Source organism: Alligator mississippiensis, chromosome 2 (genome assembly GCF_030867095.1).
Source record: "Alligator mississippiensis isolate rAllMis1 chromosome 2, rAllMis1, whole genome shotgun sequence".
Taxonomy (NCBI): domain Eukaryota; kingdom Metazoa; phylum Chordata; order Crocodylia; family Alligatoridae; genus Alligator; species Alligator mississippiensis.
In genome coordinates this window covers 198,852,802-198,870,939 of record NC_081825.1, presented here as the reverse complement: position 1 = coordinate 198,870,939, position 18,138 = coordinate 198,852,802, and the positions used below count along the sequence as shown (strand labels likewise).

The window sequence follows — 18,138 nt, the reverse complement described above, 5'->3', positions numbered from 1 at the left end:
AATAATATCTTCATTTTTAATCTATTTACCCTGTTTCTAAACAATATATGCATGTGTATTCGGTCACTTTCTCTGATTTTTCTGCTTGCATGGATTCTTCATAGGAAAGGGATGGGTGAGACCCACTTTTAAAGGTGAGAAAAGTATGAGTGCAAAGCCACAAATGTAGGCAGAGGTACTAAAAGGAAGGAGTGTCTCTTGAAAGTGTACCTGATGCTTTTAAGTACTGGATTTCAAAATTAGTGTCTAAGTAAATGGTGCCAGCCACCAAATTCTGTAAATACTGTTGCTTATTGTGGGTGATTGTATCACTCTCAGATAGATAAAACATGCACCCCCCCCAAAAAAAAAAATCAGACCCCCAAAATTGGGTGTGTGTATTTAAGCAGGGTATGTGTATTAAGCAAGGAAGCTGATTTTCTGCCCAGGATAGAAGCACCCTGCTTTGATTCCTGCTCTACCACTGAACAGTAGCTATTGCATTACTGTTCAGGCACCTGAGGGGAATTAGTTGACTTAATGGCTTATTCTTCACTCCACAGGTGTTATCTCCTTTTTTAATGGTCTTGATGATCTGCTAATCAAACTAAACTTTCTTAGGGCAAGCTTGCTGTCTGCTAGCTGCTCTGGGTCTGTCTCCTCTTATTTCACATCCTTAGAGACTTTAGATCTTCTAAAAATTACAGATTCACAGATGGAGACGAGTCTTCAACAGCAGCTAGGGCTTCAGCTTCCACTAAGCAGGAAAGGGAGGGTGATTCAACTGAAGATTAGGCTCTGTACCTACTCTATGCAGCCGTTACTCCATTAAGAAGAAAAGACTTTTTCAGAGTCGTTGTCGTCTTTCTGCCTTTCAAAAACAAGGTATGTATGATATTCCAGGGCATGTTGTATGCAAGGAACTGGCAATTTGTGTAACTTCTGATCCAGATTCCTCCCTTCCTCCCCTGCTCCAAAACAGCCAGTGACATCCCTTAGTAACATTAAAACGGGAATAAAAAAGTTGTACTCATCTCTAGGGGTAAGGGCTGTTCTTAATGGAATAGACACCTAGCTGTGGGCCTTTGCTCTAGTTACCCCTACTTGTGACTGGGGGAAACAATCCATAGGAAACCTCGGCTACATAACACAATGAGAATCATAGATTAATCTGTATGATTTTAACTCCTGTTCATTGCACATGCAGCTGGAAGCAAACTGACACATTCTGGCCTTTGAATATGTATCCATCTCAAATTTTATATTTTCCTTCCATTTTCATGTAAAATCTCAAGGTTTTATCCTAAGTGCTGGTTCATGGGCAGCTCATAAGTGTGACTTCTGATTTTTTTTTCAAACATGTCTAATTAAAGATTATTTGTGACATTCCTTCTAGACAGATGAAGAAGGAAGTCTAGAATCTATCGAGTCATATTTTACAGACCAAGCATTCTTTCCTTCCTAAATACTGAAGATTAACAGATTGAGCTATGGCCCTGGATATGCAGGTCAGGACTCTGCATGGTATTTTACCCATCATATCTATGCTAGGTAGTGCTAGTAGGATAAAAAAAAAATCTTAGGAGTCTTCTCCATCTGACTGCCTCAAAATACTATAAATGTAAGGACTTGGTGTTAAGCGAAAGGTTCATATCATCTCTTTGGGTCAATAATTTTCCTTCATAGACTTCACTTGCACATAACCAACTCTTGAACACAGTCTCCTTTTAAGAGATGTAAAAAAATGTATGTTTAAATCACCAAGATCCTTTTTCTAAATCCAGTTACATTATGAGAAAGTGGTTGGTCATTTATTTCAATGTAATATTTATTGCCTCTCGTTTTAAATGACAGGCAAAAAACAAAGTTTGACCCACATGCTTTTCAGTCAGAACGCAAAGAGCAAATGATGCATTATTTTTCAAAGTGGATTTTATAACAAAAACATACTAGGAGTGAATTGAAGAAAAAGTTGTCTCTAAAGAAAAAATAAAGAAAAGAAATGCAAGAGAGAAAATACTCTTAAGTAAGGTACACCTCTGAGACAAGAAAGTATTGTCGCTGTTGTGAAAGAGTACATTTACTCAAATACAAGATAAGGTTTTTCCCCCAATTAGCATAGAGGAGAAAAGCCCTTCATCTTATAATTGCACACAAGGAAATTGTACTAAATACATTGTCTATCATTAAACTACTGCCAAAAGCAGCATACCTTTTTTGGGCCCTTAAAAATGTGCAGTTGCTCCCCTGAGACGGTACAAGTACCACGGAGGTATTGCAATACCAGACTCTGAGAGACCTGACCAGGCATCAATACCCTCCTCAGGTGCCAAAAATACTGATTTTTTTTTTTCCACGTCTCGTTTCTAGCCAAATCAATATTGAATTCCATTGACTGAGCAGAGCTCAGTTGTTCAGGTCTGTGTGGTACTATCATCAGCAAGTATCCTACCTTTCAGACTCCACAGTATTGGGTTTCAGATATTCCCAACCTATCACAAGAATAGGTTAGTGCAGCCTATTTGAATAAGACATATGGTAGTGACCATTAAGCACAGTCCCCTCCCCCCCCCCGCCAATTCAAGTCATGGTGAGCCACTACACTATACATTTTTACTTCTTCACTTCCACAGCTGAACTGCACCTTCCTTTCCATTTCCAATGAGTATTGTTTCTTCACCATTCAAACATCACAAAACAGGGCCCCAAATAATTCACCCAATATCCATCTGTCACCCGCTCTCAGCCTGGTGCATACAATTACTGTGGTCCCACCCTCCATGAGGTAAAGTCAGATCAGGTTCCCCTGTGCCCCATCTGCATATAAATTTTTGGAGTATCACAGGACTTGTGACATGAACATGGATTTCCAGTCATGAGCGGATGCTAATTAGTACGTGGATCCTTTGTGGAGGGAGGTGGGGGTATCTGGAGTACACACATACTGAGCACTATTGAGCCATGGTCACCATGGATTGAAATGCTGTCGATTCTGATAGGGCCCAGCCCAGTGAACTGTAGTAAATCACAAGCCTTTGGCTTTGGGTTAGTATCACATATAGTTTGTACTCCATAAAAACAAAACACCTATGACTTAGTAGGGCTAACGGAAACCTGGTGGGATTCGTCCCACAACTGGGAGGTACATATTGAGGGTTATAGATTGTACAGAAAAGACAGGGTGGGGAAAAAAGGGAGAGGGGTGCGCTCTATGTCAATGAGCAATATACATCAACCCTCATCAAGATGGAATCTAAGAATGAGGAAGTAGAAGGATTGTGGGTTAGGCTACATGGGGGGGCAAGGAGAAAGGGATTTGGTGGTAGGGGTCTGCTACAGACCCCCACATCAAGGGGAAGAAAGAGATTCGGGGCTCCTGAGGCAACTCTCGGAGACCATAAAAGCTAAAGAGGCGGTAGTCATGGGGGACCTTAACTACCCAGACATCTGCTGGGAGACGCAGACAGCAAAGTCCCACCGCTCACGCAGGTTTCTAACCTGTGTACAGGACCTCCACCTGACACAGGAGGTACACGGTCCCACTAGGGGGAATGCCTTACTGGATCTGGTATTGGCAACAGGGGATGACATGGTAGGGGACCCTACAGATTGGTAGCCATCTGGGGGACAGTGATCACCTAATAATAGAATTCTTCATAAAACATCGAGTGGGTAAGGTAACTAGTAGGGTGAAAGTGCTAGACTTTAGGAAAGCTGATTTCAATGAACTCAGGTGATTAGTCAAGGACACACTGCAGAGTAGGAGTTTTGAAGTGATGGGAGCCCAAGAAGGGTGGCTGTGCCTTAAGGAAATGATCCTTCGGGCACAAAGCGAGACAATCCCCGTGCAGGGTAAAAGAGGGAAAGGGGCCAGGAGGCTTCCCTGGCTGACCACAGAAATCCAGGGCAGCCTAAGGGCCAAAAGGGGAGCACATAAAAAGTGGAAACAGGGAGAGATCACCAAAGACGAATATACCTCCTCTGCTCGCACTTGTAGGGAGGCAGTTAGACGGGCCAAAGCTACCATGGAGCTGAGGATGGCATCCCAAGTAAAGGACAACAAGAAATTGTTTTTTAGATATATAGGGAGTAAAAGGAAGGCCCAGGGAGGAATAGGACCCCTGCTAAATGGGCAGAAACAATTGGTGACGGACAGGGGGGACAAGGCTGAACTCCTCAACAAGTTCTTTGCCTCAGTGTTCCTAAGCGAGGGGCACGACAAGTCTCTCACTGGGGTTGTAGAGAGGCAGCAGCAAGGTGCCAGACTTCTATGCGTAGACCCTGAGGTGGTGCAGAGTCACTTGGAAGAACTGGATGCCTTTAAGTCGGCAGGCCCGGATGAGCTCCATCTGAGGGTGCTGAAGGTACTGGCCGACATCATTGCACAGCCACTGGCGGGAACATTTGAACGCTCGTGGCACACGGGCCAAGTCCCGGAGGACTGGAAAAGGGCCAATGTGGTCCCCATTTTCAAAAAGGGGAGGAAGGAGGACCCGGGCAACTATAGACCTGTCAGTCTCACCTCCATCCTTGGCAAAGTCTTTGAAAAAATTATCAAGGCTCACATATGCGAGAGCCCGGCAGGACAAATTATGCTGAGGGGAAACCAGCACGAGTTCGTGGCAGGCAGATCGTGCCTGACCAATCTAGTCTCTTTTTATGACCAGGTTACAAAACGCCTAGACACAGGAGGAGGGGTGGATGTCATCTACTTAGACTTCAGGAAGGCCTTCGATACGGTATCCCACCCCATACTGGTGAACAAGTTAAGAGGCTGTGACTTGGATGACTACACAGTCCGGTGGGTGGCGAATTGGCTGGAGGGTCGCACCCAGAGAGTCGTGGTGGATGGGTCGGTTTCGACCTGGAAGGGTGTGGGCAGTGGGGTCCCGCAGGGTTCGGTCCTTGGACCGATACTCTTTAACGTCTTCATCAGCGACTCGGACGAGGGAGTGAAATGTACTCTGTCCAAGTTTGCAGATGACACAAAGCTATGGGGAGAAGTGGACACGCCAGAGGGCAGGGAACAGCTGCAAGGAGACCTGGACAGGTTGGACAAGTGGGCAGAAAACAACAGAATGCAGTTCAACAAGGAGAAATGCAAAGTGCTGCACCTAGGGAGGAAAAATGTCCAGCACACCTACAGCCTAGGGAATGACCTGCTGGGTGGCACGGAAGTGGAAAGGGATCTTGGAGTCCTAGTGGACTCCAAGATGAACATGAGTCGGCAGTATGACAAAGCCATCAGAAAAGCCAATGGCACTTTATCGTGCATCAGCAGATGCATGACGAATAGGTCCAAGGAGGTGATACTTCCCCTCTGTTGGGCGCTGGTCAGACCGCAGTTGGAGTACTGCGTGCAATTCTGGGCACCACACTTCAAGAGGGATGCGGATAACCTGGAGAGGGTCCAGAGAAGGGCCACTCGTATGGTTAAGGGCCTGCAGACCAAGCCCTACGAGGAGAGACTAGAGAACCTGGACCTTTTCAGCCTCCGCAAGAGAAGGTTGAGAGGTGACCTTGTGGCTGCCTATAAGTTCATCACGGGGGCACAGAAGGGAATTGGTGAGTATTTATTCACCAAGGCGTCCCCGGGGGTTACAAGAAATAATGGCCACAAGCTAGCAGAGAGCAGATTTAGATTGGACATTAGGAAGAACTTCACAGTTCGAGTGGCCAAGGTCTGGAACGGGCTCCCAAGGGAGGTGGTGCTCTCCCCTACCCTGGGGGTCTTCAAGAGGAGGTTAGATAAGTATCTAGCTGGGGTCATCTAGACCCAGCACTCTTTCCTGCCTATGCAGGGGGTCCAACTCGATGATCTATTGAGGTCCCTTCCGACCCTAACATCTATGAATCTATGAATCTGTAAGTGCTGCAGTGCTGTTCAAAAGCATGTTTATGTAGTGCCTGTGTTAAAACTTGCAGCAGTTTTAAAAAGAGATAGCATACATCCATTCTGGATTAACTGAAGTCTATGAGTGTAACTGCCTAGGGCTCTCTGTTCCTTTAAGGCAAAAGCATCCCAGTGAGGGAGCGCTGCAAGGCAGGTAGGGTGCTGGTTGCCAGGGCAACAGAATAGCTGCAGGTTGCTAGGGGAGTTGGGCCAATTAGCAGGCACCTGCAGGCAGCCTAAGCAGTCTGCTGATCTAAAGGAGGCAGGGCCCTGGGAGGATATAAGCCTGAGACTTGAGGCTAGCAGGCTAGTCTTTCCATGACAGCCATAGGGTGAAGAGCTCTTAGAAGCAGAGCTCCTGAAGGGACTGTGGTGCTGCACATGGATCCCTGGTGAGGTTAAGAGTTCACTAGGAAATAGTTTGGTACTAGAAGGCTGTCCCAGTTGAGGGGTGAGGGAAAATTTTCCCTCTTAAAGGGGCAGAAGGCTGCTTCCCCTTTATGTTATGTTATAGCTTGGGGGCTTATGGTTTGCATTATAGTTTTAAACTGGTGGTTTGGGTTGGGACTGTAGGGGTGGTATGGGGAGGTATCATTAGTACCCAAGGGGCACGTGATTGCCTTTAAGCCCTGCCAGGGGCAGGCTCAAGGCTGGTCTATTGAGCCCAGAGTGAGCATAGAGTGAGGCCACAGAGCCAGACAGGGGCCCAGTGCATGAGAAGGGCACAACCAGACAGACAGGGGCCCAAAAGGGCCAAACCAGAGCTAGTGCCTCAAAGCCAGGTCTGATACCGTGGGTCCAGGCTAGAAGGCCTAGCCAGAGTGAAGGGACAGAGGCCAAGGAGGCTGAAGCCCCAACAGGAGAGAACAACATTACAATTAACACCTGCAAGGCTTGGGGTGTGGTGTATGGGAGGACTGGGGCCATGGAATTAACCCCTAAGGCTTAGGTGCCCTGCAGTGGCAGTCATAGAGAGGCCCAGCAAAGGGCCTGGGACTAGTGAGGCCTGTGGGCAGCCTCCTTATTACTGTTATAATATCTAGGTGTGGTAGGCAAGAAAGGAAGGTGCCCTAGAGGCGGAGCAGGTCACAGTTGCAGAGCCATCTGGGGGGTGGGGGGATCACGGCCACACCTGGGACCCTGATGTGCTACAATGTGTACTATATACAAATTACTACAGGTGTGTTTATTTCAAGGTCTGTGTTTTCAAACTTGCTCTTTAAGGAGAGCAGGGTCTGACAGGAGGTGGGGGAAAAGGCAGCAGAAGGGAGAAGTTGGGGGGGGGGAGGCAGAGGGCAAGGGGGACTACCTGACCCTCCAGACTTATCTTCTCTGCTGTGGCAGTGGGAGGGGAACAAATTCAAAGCAAACGTCCAATAATTAGATTCTGTACCTGGAAAACTATGACTAATGTGTACATTTTTCATATATAGAATCTAATTATTGGTTGGTCATTTTATAGTCTGAATTATCTTCTATTTGAGTAAATATGGTAAATTAGTGCTTTATAATCAAAATACTAAGTTTTCAGAAAACAGGTAAATTTTACTAGGGCCAGTTCAAAAGATATTTGGGTTCTGTGATGCACAATATAAGAATGTCTAAAATGTGAGAGAGAGCTAAGATATTTATGGCAATCAAATTCTGAGATTAATCAATTGGTAAAATTTAAATTTATAAAGAAAATCTGTGAGTTAATCAACTCTACTGAATTAGCAAAGGTGGGAAAACTTACAATCATAATTAAGGTGCAGACTCATGGGAAATGGACCAGATTAAAATACTGAACTGAAACTGAAGAAATTCTGAAATTTATTTTCTACTCCCTCACTAGAATTAACCTGCAGATGATGCTTGTGTGCCTTGCTACCAGTAACAATTGCTCAGCTAACGTCCAAGTAAAGGGGGGGGGGGGCAGAAAACTAACCCAGAAGTCTCTCACAAAGTCATAGCAGGAGTGTGGGATTTTCTGATATCACATGCACATATAAAAGGGTTCTAAAGCAGAACAAAGCATTCTTTTTGTGTATGTGTATGTCACTTATAATAAACACAGATCTCTGTTGTTTTTAAAAAAATATAAAGGAATTATTTCAAACCTGAGCCTGCAAAGCCCTCACTTCAAGACAACAAAATAGGAGACAAAAAATAGAGGAAGGCTTTGAGGAATAGATATTTTTCTATTAATTTGTCAGTAGTTTACAGCAGCATCTTGGAAGGCACCAGCAGCAAAACTCAATCTGAAATAAGTGATTTCTCTTGCAATGACAAACAACTGATGTATTCAGCATATTGGTGTCCAATGAGAGACAAGCCACAATGAATCTTTGCTAACACTTCTTACAAAAGATGGTGTTGGTGTTGATAGAGAAAGATACAAGGCACAAGGAGCTGAGAAGGTATTAAGCCATACAACAGGTTCAACTAGCTAAACAAAAGTTAGACTCAGATTGAACAACATAGAAAAGAGCAATCTTTGGGGAGAGAACCCAAGAAAAACAATGCATTCCCTTCTCACTGGAGATGAAGAAGACATGTCATGAAAGGTTAAATGCTCCAAAATAATCAGAGTGGTGATTCAAAGTCAGATGAACAACATTTCTTAATGATCCATTATTAATAAAAACAAGGGACATTTTTACACGTATTTGGTGGGGGGAGTTGTAACTAGAGCAGCTCCGAGACCTGCTCTAATTAAAGCACCTGCAGCTTCTCATGTATCAGCATCCCCATGCTTCAAACTGGCAGCAGGGGTGTTTTAACTAAAGCTAATGAGTGGGGATGCTGATGCACAAGATGCAGAGGCTGACTGGAGCGTACTAGGTATGCTCCAGCAGACTCAACTGAGCCTTCTCTGACGCTGTACAATTCCAGCATGTTGGAGCAGCCTTCCAACACATCTACAGCACTCAAGGCTTCTTCACTTCAAGTGGTTCACATGACCACTTGAACACACGCTTCTAACTATCACCTCTGCCAAAGTGTAAGAAAATGGAACTCAAGAAAAGGCTTGATCATGTGTTATGAGGGGAATTCCCCCCCCCCCCCCCCAACCAAGTTCATGAGTTTACTGGAAATGCTAGACCTCTGTGTAATTTTCTCAGCATACATTCAAACAGTATTAGGTGTGTGTTGTTTGTGTAATACCACTGCCTTCACTGGGAGTCTTAGGAATCTGACCCCAAATGGGGACTGAAGATGTTGGGCTGGACCCAATAATGGGCACTGGCAGAACTGTGATGCCTTAGTTGTTCCCCCTCCCCCGCAAAAAAAAAAGATGTGCAGCTGCCACATAACCCTCAAGCCAGCTGAATTTGCTAGGTGCTACTGTTACCATATATTAATTACATAAAACATGCATCTTTTCCCCCGAAATTCAGCTTCTAGTAATTGGGGTGTAAATGATAAGTGATGAAATACAGAAATAGAAGTTTCTGTCTTTGCCAGGGAAAGAAAAGTGAGGTGGAAGTGCTGCATGTTTTGAGTTCCCTAGCTGCTTATTATGGATACTTTTGTTCCCTCTCCCATATACCAGCACAGGCTCCTCTGCAGAAGCCACTACTTGGTTACTTACTAATGTTTCCAAGAAGTGATCTCTTCTCTTCATTCTGCCTTTCAAAAACAAGATGCACATCTTATTCAGGTGGCTGTTACATGTTATATGCAAGAAAATATGGTAGTCTGATTTTTTTTAATTTTTTTTTTCTGGTTATTCTAGACACTGTAAGTAGGGTTTTTGCATTTGTCTGGAAGTCGCCCTGAGCAGCTCAGTGCCTAAGCCCCTAGAATGTCCTAAGCTGCTCAGTGCTCACAGAGCAAGCCTGACACATCCTGGCAATAAGAGATCACATGCAATTATGGTCAATTTATTTTACAAGCGTCAAAAAACAAAGTGGTACAAATAGTGCCCACCCTATAAAACTTCCTTTAGATATAGGCACGTCCAGCTCTGCTTACACAGCAGAACTACCCATGAGACTATAAGCTAGGCTGGGGTGGGTGGGCATTACCTACCCATCCTGCCAAAGCACAGAAAAGGATGTAGAATCACTGGGCCACAGACAGTACAAGAGAGAACACAATCCTGTGACATAGTGGTTATGTCACTCTTAGATGAGATGACGTGGGTTTAAACCAGGGTGGGCAAAGTCCAACCCATGGGCTGGATTCGGCCCATAACGGACTCCATTTCCCAGCAGCCCCTGCCCATGTCATGGTGGCTGACTTCCATGGAGACCCCAGCAGCAACTGGGAGGAGCCAGGGTTTCCATGGAGATTGACCCTAGCAGTGCTGGCAGGGTATGTGGCTGGGCAGGGAGTTGCTCCAGGGCCAGGATTTTGCAACAGTAACCGTGTGATCTGGAGCCAGGGCAGAGCCGTGATCTGCTGCCCACACTGCCTGAGCATGCTTAAATTGAAGAGGATTCGCTCTCATTTATCTGAGAACAGATGTAGACATTTACCCTTAAGAGAGGATTCCAGGCTGGGGGTGCCGATTTGATGTAGTCATCTGACTTGGAGCTGCCGGTGCCGAAACTCTAGAGCAGGGATTAGCAACATTTTTGGGCAGAGTGCCAAAAACACCCGCAACCTTGACTTGTAAGATTTCTGGCATGCCAGGGGCAGATGGCAAGGGAGCAATGAGGGGCCTGATCCTTGTTGTGGTAGCATAGCCCTGGTCCCTTCCCTGCCGTCTGCTCCCAAGGCATATGTGCCAAGCAAAATGCCTTCAAGTGCCATGCTCTGGCACTTGTGCCAGGGGTTGCCTACCCCTACTTTAGAGAGAATCACAATTTAAGTAGCATTTTCTTTTGACCAGCTGTAGGCAGCTCCCTGCTCAGCATGTGGAATTTCTTGGATGGACTTTGAGGCCTACTTGTGCCAGTGCACTGCACAGGAAGCCTAAATACCAAGCTCTAGATTCCACTCCAGAGCCCAAGCATCTTTCAGTTAGACATTGCAGCACTAAAGTTCTTTAATGAATCAAGCCCTTTATCTTTTTTGGTATGAACGGCATATAGTATTACAACGTGGATAAGGTGCTAGCAGCATACTATATTTTAATCATTTCATTTGAATGGTAATGCTGTGTCTTAAGGAAGACAATCAAGCAGAAGAATGTGAAATCACAGGATAAATATTATAGTAGCTACATCTTCCTAAGTCAACCCCTTCCCTAAATAAAAAGTTTCACATAAGTAATTTTAGACTATTTTATCTCAAAATAGGATAACTTCTGTATAAATAAAAACACAATTTGACTTACCACCCATCTCATCCATTAATAAAAATATAAGCTAAAATACAATAAAACACACGTAAGAGGTCAGAAGTCGTACCTGAATCTAAGTCTTTAACTTCTACCACTAATAGCCAGAGTTTATTCTTGTTCAAGTCAATAGGTTCTCCTTTGTATGCATCCACAACAAGTCACTTGCATTTCCAAGTACTGTATTCACTTGCATACCACATGTACCTTCCCTCAAAATTGGGGGTGTAGTTTAACAAGAAAATTGATTTTCACACCAGAATGGAGGCATGGGGATGCTAGAATGGCTGCTGGCATGATACCGGGCTCCCAGCCATATGCAGCAGGGAAAGAGTCTGCTTTTGAGAGTCACTCCCTCTCCTGGCAGATTTGATATACAAGTAAAGCTTGGACCTTGTCATGGCCACTGTCAAATTAGCAACAGTTTTTGGCTGAGCAGTCAATTCAGCAAGTGCCTGTGACAAGCTCTAGTTGTAGAGCTGAGGGGAGAGTGAGTGATACTGAAGAGTAGTTTCCATCCCTGCTCCATGTGGCCAATATTCAGCCATGACTGGAAAAATCTTTTTCTCTTCATTCTGCCTTCCTAAATCATGGGGTCATGTGGTACGTGAGAAAATATGATAACGAAGACAGGACACACCTACTCTCTTTGGTAACAAAGCAAGCAAAAAAAAAAAAAAAATTGTTCTCCACTTTCAAGGCATGCTTTCATAATGAAGCTACACCTTCAAAAGTCACTTTGTAGTACTATGATATACAATATTTTTACACTGATTTTTCTGTTTTCATTAGGAAACAGCATTTATCTTCTGTGTTTCTTCCCATCTCTACCCCAAGTGCTAGGTAATAATAATACGATAAATGATTTGTAATCCTAAAAAGATGTGCAATAATTGTCTGGTAATAATCTCTCTTCCCCTTCAGATCACTGTTTAATATTTTATGTAAAGACTGGTGAGTGCCACATAATATTTTACAAAATGAATAGAAGTGCTCGTCTAAATTTTGTGCATCCTAAAATCTTCTAACAAACCAGGGGCTGAAATTTAAGTGTTGTTAGCTGTGACTGTCACTGACACCCAGCATGACAAAATCAGTTGCATGTGTACTACCAGCATCTGTTGTCTTCATGCATCTTGCGTTTACAGTAGAATATCACAGATGCAAGCAATATCAACAATATGTTAGGGTTTTTAAACTACAATGCAGAGTACAATTTAAAGGCAGTATGTAGCACAAATGATTACAGAGTTCTGAGCTTGCATCTGATATCTAAAGCATAGTGGTTGTAGAAACCAACACTACATAACTGTAAAAGTGTAGAAGATTCCTTCGAATGCTGTTCAGCTCCCTCTCCCATGGATATTTTACTTCTTGGTGTTGTTCAAACAGTTCCATCTTAGCGTCTCTCAGACACAGACGATTCAATATTAAGAAAGCAGTTGGTAATAAATCCGGTCAGGAGCAAAACTGGCTTTTTTCTTGGTGCTGTGACTGTTGCGATAAAGCCGTAATTGCTTCTGATTTCATAGCATCATACAGGAAACTAAGCTCATTGCACAGTGTCTCATACCTGAAAGCCATTCGAATCTGTGCAACATTTGTCTTTCGAATGTCATTTCCTTCAGGCCCTTCTTTACAATAATCTATTCCCAAGAATTTTTGTTTCTCCTGTGAACAAAGTAAAGAGCCATGATTGAGGCTACAAGTAAAAGCATCTGTTCAGTGTATTGCACTGGGATAAATGAAAAGAGCAGTCATGCCAGCTAATCATGTGGTTAATAATGCTTAGCAGGTCAACCTCCTTCTAGGTATCTAACTTGCTATATCCATATTCTTAGTTGGTTCAACAAGAAAAGCTTTTTCTTTCTACCCAAGTTTAACATTACTCCTGAAGTGCCTTTTACTTAAGTTAGAATCAGCTAAAAAATTAATGTTGCTAGTTTTAACCAAAATCATCATGCTTATACATATGCTGCAAGAAACAAATAGTGCATCTACTCTCACAGCCTGATCCAAAACCCACTGAAGTCAATGGGAAAATTACCACTGACTTCAAGCTCAGGACCTTACTTTCTTCAGGATTATGAAGCCTATGATTATATATTTTATTCCCAATGTTGTATGCCATCTCAGTGGCTGATAATCTTGGTGCTAGAGTGCAAAAAGTTTCAAATGAGAAGTTAGAGAGGCTTAGGTTCCTTGTATGAGTTGGCATTGAACTTCATGTCTGTAAGAAAATAGGTGATTGTTTCCTCTTGTGCCCTGAAGTGGTAGCTATCTGGATAGTTTTACTGCTGTTCTAGGACATGGCTGGGATGCTATCTCAAAAGGAATGGTCCAAAACAACTGAGGGTAGAGTTGCACATTTACATTTAGACCATCCTAAGGACACTTAAAATGTGAGCATCATCATGGTACAGATCATTAAGCCGTAAGTGTCCTTTGAGCATCTCAAAGTTTTATGCTAGTTCAGGTGAGGGTTAACTCTGGGCTGTGATACCCAGCTTGTGTCAAAGTAACTTCAGTCTGCTCCACAGAGATAAGATGAGCAATCTGCAGTCCTCCAGCATTCTAGGATGCACTGTTTTCTCCGCCCCCCCCCCCAACCCAAAGCAGCATACAGCCCTTGTGTCCTGACTCCTAGCCACACCACTGCTTGCCAGCACTCATGTTAAAACAGAACTACAGGCCAAAAATTATATTAATCCTCAACATGAGACTGCTTGCAGCATGTTCTAACTTTTTAACACCACTTTATATTCCATAGTTTTAGTATGATCTAAGTCTAACATTTAATGTCATCCTGAGATGGCTACTTAGAAAAGATGAAGAAGCTTCTCTAACATGGCTTGAAGCCGTGAGATCTTACGGGCAGTCTATTTGGACTGGGACACTATCACCATAGAAGTGGATGCCTTTCTGCTTTAATCCACCTGAGTTATTGGGTGAAATTCTAAGTCCAGTGTTACCCAGAGGTCAGACTTGGAAGATCTAATGTCCCCTTCTGAGCTTAGTATTTTGTAGAGTAATCTTATCTTAGATCAGCTATATATTGTTTTCTTAGTAGGTGTCATATTTGTAGTGTAGGCCACCAGACAAATACAGAGCTCTAATGAACACGGCACAGGTAGGCAGTTGACAAAAGTCAAGCCACAGGCAGCAGACTTGTCTGTCAATCAGAAAACTCCCTGATATGTAAAGCTGGTAGTTAATCCATCTTGCTCACTAATAGCTGTGCTAATACAAACCCTGAAACTTAGTTACGGTCAGTTTCAAGGCTACTATTAGAAGTAAAGTTCTCACTAACCAAGTAAAGAGGCTTAATAAAGTGCGAACAACTCAGAGCTGGCTGTTCCTGCACAAATTGGCAAGCACCCTGAGTTTAAGTGATGTCTTTAATATTGAAGTCGTTACTTACATGATTTAAATGGCTGCCTGATTTATGTTGGTGGATTACATAATGATGTAATATTGCATTACATCAAAGGGGTTGAATTACACTACAAATCCCCAAAGGTAAAAACCTCAAAAGTGTAACGTTTGCCTCCCAGAAGCCTAATAAGAATGAGAAACTTTATCTCCTGAGATTAATCAGGAAAACAAAACTATTTGTACATAGACTGTACGCTGAGCAAATAACCCCAAAAGATACAACATCAAGCATACCTTATCAGACAATCCACTTTGTAGTACACTGTTTCTTGCTATTTCACACAGGTCACAAGTGCTCAGTTTCCACACTTGAGCTGCTATGGCATATTCCTCCATAAGGGCTTCCTAGACAACCACATTTGTGCATTAACTTATGCAGTACTCAATAAAAGTACGTTTGATCTGTAATCACTTATGGTCAAGCAACTTGTTTTACACTCACTGAAAAAAAATTGTTCTATGAACTATTAGCAAGTTTTTCAACTTAGAACTACGGATGACTGAAACATATTGACCAGCGACTGGAGTTCTTTAAGATGTATTTGTACATACGTTCTCATTTCTGGGTACATCTCATTCCCCTGACCTCTGACCAGAGACTTTTTACCTTAGCAGTGCCTTGTGCCTCCATGCCCAGGGGACAAAGGGTGATGCACACTTTCTCTTCCTCTCAGCCACAGAGTCCTATAGTATACTGACTCTAAGGAAGAGAGGAAGGAGGGCATGAGTAAAATGTTCATGCAGATAAGACATCTCAGACTTCAGTTACTGATAGGTACCTTCATTTTCTCCTTTTAGTAGTTGACCTCGTACGTAATTCTCACATGTGGGCAACTCCAAAGCAGTACCCACATACCCGCAGGTGGGTCTCCAAATCCTCCTGGGTGAACAGTAATTGTATGACTCTCTGCCAAGCTTGATATGTGTAATACCTAAAGGCTTCTGCAATGATATAATGTTTTGTAAAGTTGTGGATAGAGCTCCAGAGGGCTGTCCTGCAGGTGTTGCTTACAGAGCGATACTATAGAAGTAACTTGGACTCTGTTTGAATGTGTTCTTACCGCTGGCAGCAGACCCACCTTAGTGGTCTCATAGCATAATTTTATACAGCCAAATACCCAGTTATGGATATTTTTTGAACCATTTGCTTTTATGAAGCTAGTAGGTGAAACCTTTTAACATCTATCAATTAAATGATCTGGATGATAGGACTCACTACAGGCCGTATCTGTGACACCCCTAACCTCATAATCCTTGTGGGGAAAACACTAACTCTGGTATTGGGACTGGCATGTCCAGCAAGTGTCTGGGGAGTGAACTATGTGCAGTTAGATCTGAAGTACCCTGTGGAACATCAAAGGTACACAAGGCTACAGGTCTGAGGAGCAATGAAAACATCCTTAAAGTTTTCATCTTGTTTTACTTGACTGATAGGGTAAGCTCCTTAAAGGCTTAAAAGCAGTCTTGCAGGAGATATGACTTCACTGATATTGATAATTTGCAAGCTCCGTTAAGTTTATGGCCTGTGCAGGGACCACATTTGATTTTTTTCCAGTGGTTGATAAAAGAGCCCTAGAGACTAAAATAGGCTCAGTGCTCTCTGGAGGCAAAACTCCAGGGAATGGGTTAATTAAATGATGGCCATATGGGGCATGTCCCCATGAGCATGCATGTGCAGTCTGCAGTGTCTCAAAGCCATTTGAGGTGCCACAAACTGTACACAGCATGTGCACCCATAGGCCTTGCTAATTTGCAGTACAGCAGGTTTTCTTGATACCCAGAGATCCCAGTGTCAAAAAAAAAACAAACAACAACCCATCACTGAAAAAAAAAAAAAAAAAAAGCAGTGTGGAGCACATGGCAGCAGCGTATGCTGACAGAAACCTGAGAGCACTCCTTAAAATGCACATCTTGCCCTGGAGCGCATGTATAGGCACCCATAGTTTTTTAAATCTAAATAAGAAGTCGGTTTCCCCAACAGGCCAACCCTTGTTATCTTATCATTTTTAATCATTTGCTTGATATGCCTTACCTATACTGTTAGTCCTATATATATTGCAAGTAATTCATTATTAAACTTGCAATTTAATTTTATTTAAATTTGTTTTCTTAGGTACTTAATTTTGGTGGGATGGGCTACTCAAACCTTCCTTCATTCCCAGAATCGTTCTGAGGGTCAACAAGAGCAAGAAGTGCTTTACCCCCTCAGTGCAGGGATATCAGGAGGGGCAGAGCTGGGGTGCACTCTAATTCCTGCTAAAGCAGAATGTTTCCAGTCAAAGCTCAGGGGATGAGAATTCGTATGTGGACAATTACTTGAAGGAGACAGATTATGACTTCCTTGAGACTACTTTGAAAAATTCAGACTATGGCTCACAGGCCCTCGTATGGTATTTAAGTATCTAATTTGTATGGGAGTAGGAACCTACATACTTTGCAGGATTTGGTCCTAAATATTTAATGAATACCCCTGGCAGGACAATTTCCCACTTCTAATCTGGCTCTTTTGTGTGATATAAAGAGGTGAAATATTAAGCTAGCACCAGGTTACTCTAAGATGCCACAAATTGTGTGGAGCAAATTCCTACACAAGCTGCCTTGCCCCCTTGTTAAGGATGCAGAGATGAGTGGGGCAGTGAAGCAGACCATGGCTTTTCAAAGTGCTGACCTACAGAATACAAAAACTATATATCCACTTGTCTAGTATAGACTGACACATAGTTCAGTGCAGTCCAGCCTTCAAAATCTTCCAGTGACATGTTCTTCTTCCTAAATATGTGGCTGCAAGGTAGGACCCAGAGAGTTCTAATGAACGGGTCCGTGTCATCTTGGCTGGAAGTGGCCAGTGGTGTCCCGCAGGGGTCAGTGCTTGGTCCAGTGCTATTCAACATCTTTATCAATGATTTGGATGTGGGGGTGAAGAGCTCACTGACCAAGTTCGCGGACAACACCAAGTTATGCGGAAGCATAGTCACACGTGAAGATAGGTTGCAGCTACAGGCAGACCTAGACAGGCTTGCAAGTTAGGCGAACTGGAACTAGATGAAGTTCAACGTCGAGAAATGTAAAGTGCTCCACCTGAGGACAAACAATCCCGTGCACACCTACAGGCTTGGCAATGCCAACCTGACCATCGCTATGAATGAAAGGGACCTGGGGGTAATAATAGACCACTGTATGAATATGAACCGGCAGTGCGATGCTGTAGCCAGCAGGGCTAACAATGCATCTCCAATCAATCAATCAATGCATCTCCAGCAAAACCAAGGAAGTGATTCTCCCTCTCTAGTCGGCATTGGTGAGACTGCAGCTGGAATACTGTGTCCAGTTCTTGGTGCCACACTTTAACAAGGATGTGGTAAAGCTTGAGAGAGTCCAGAGAAGGGCCACCTGTATGATCAGAGACTTGCACAACAAGCCATATGAGGAAAGGCTGAGGGATCTGGGACTCTTCAGCCTGAAAAAGAGAAGGCTGAGAGAGGACTTGGTAGCAGCTTACCACTACATCAGAGGCATACATAAAGGGCTCAGTGAACAACTGTTCACCAGGGCACCCTTGGGG

At 43.5% G+C, this 18,138-nt stretch overlaps 1 protein-coding gene across 2 annotated transcripts in view; it reads right to left on the bottom strand.

The window, feature by feature from the left end:
• Positions 1-9,722: 9,722 nt before the first annotated feature.
• Positions 9,723-18,138, bottom strand: part of AMPD3 (adenosine monophosphate deaminase 3) — a 53,011-nt gene continuing 44,595 nt past the window's right edge. For both annotated transcript variants that reach the window (XM_006271064.4, XM_019477144.2), the window contains exons 14-15: positions 14,811-14,921; positions 9,723-12,812 (exon numbers count right to left, since the gene is read on the bottom strand). In XM_006271064.4, coding sequence (XP_006271126.1) covers positions 12,600-12,812; positions 14,811-14,921 — 324 coding nt within the window. In that variant the 3' untranslated portion in view covers positions 9,723-12,599. The remainder of the gene's footprint in view (positions 12,813-14,810; positions 14,922-18,138) is intronic.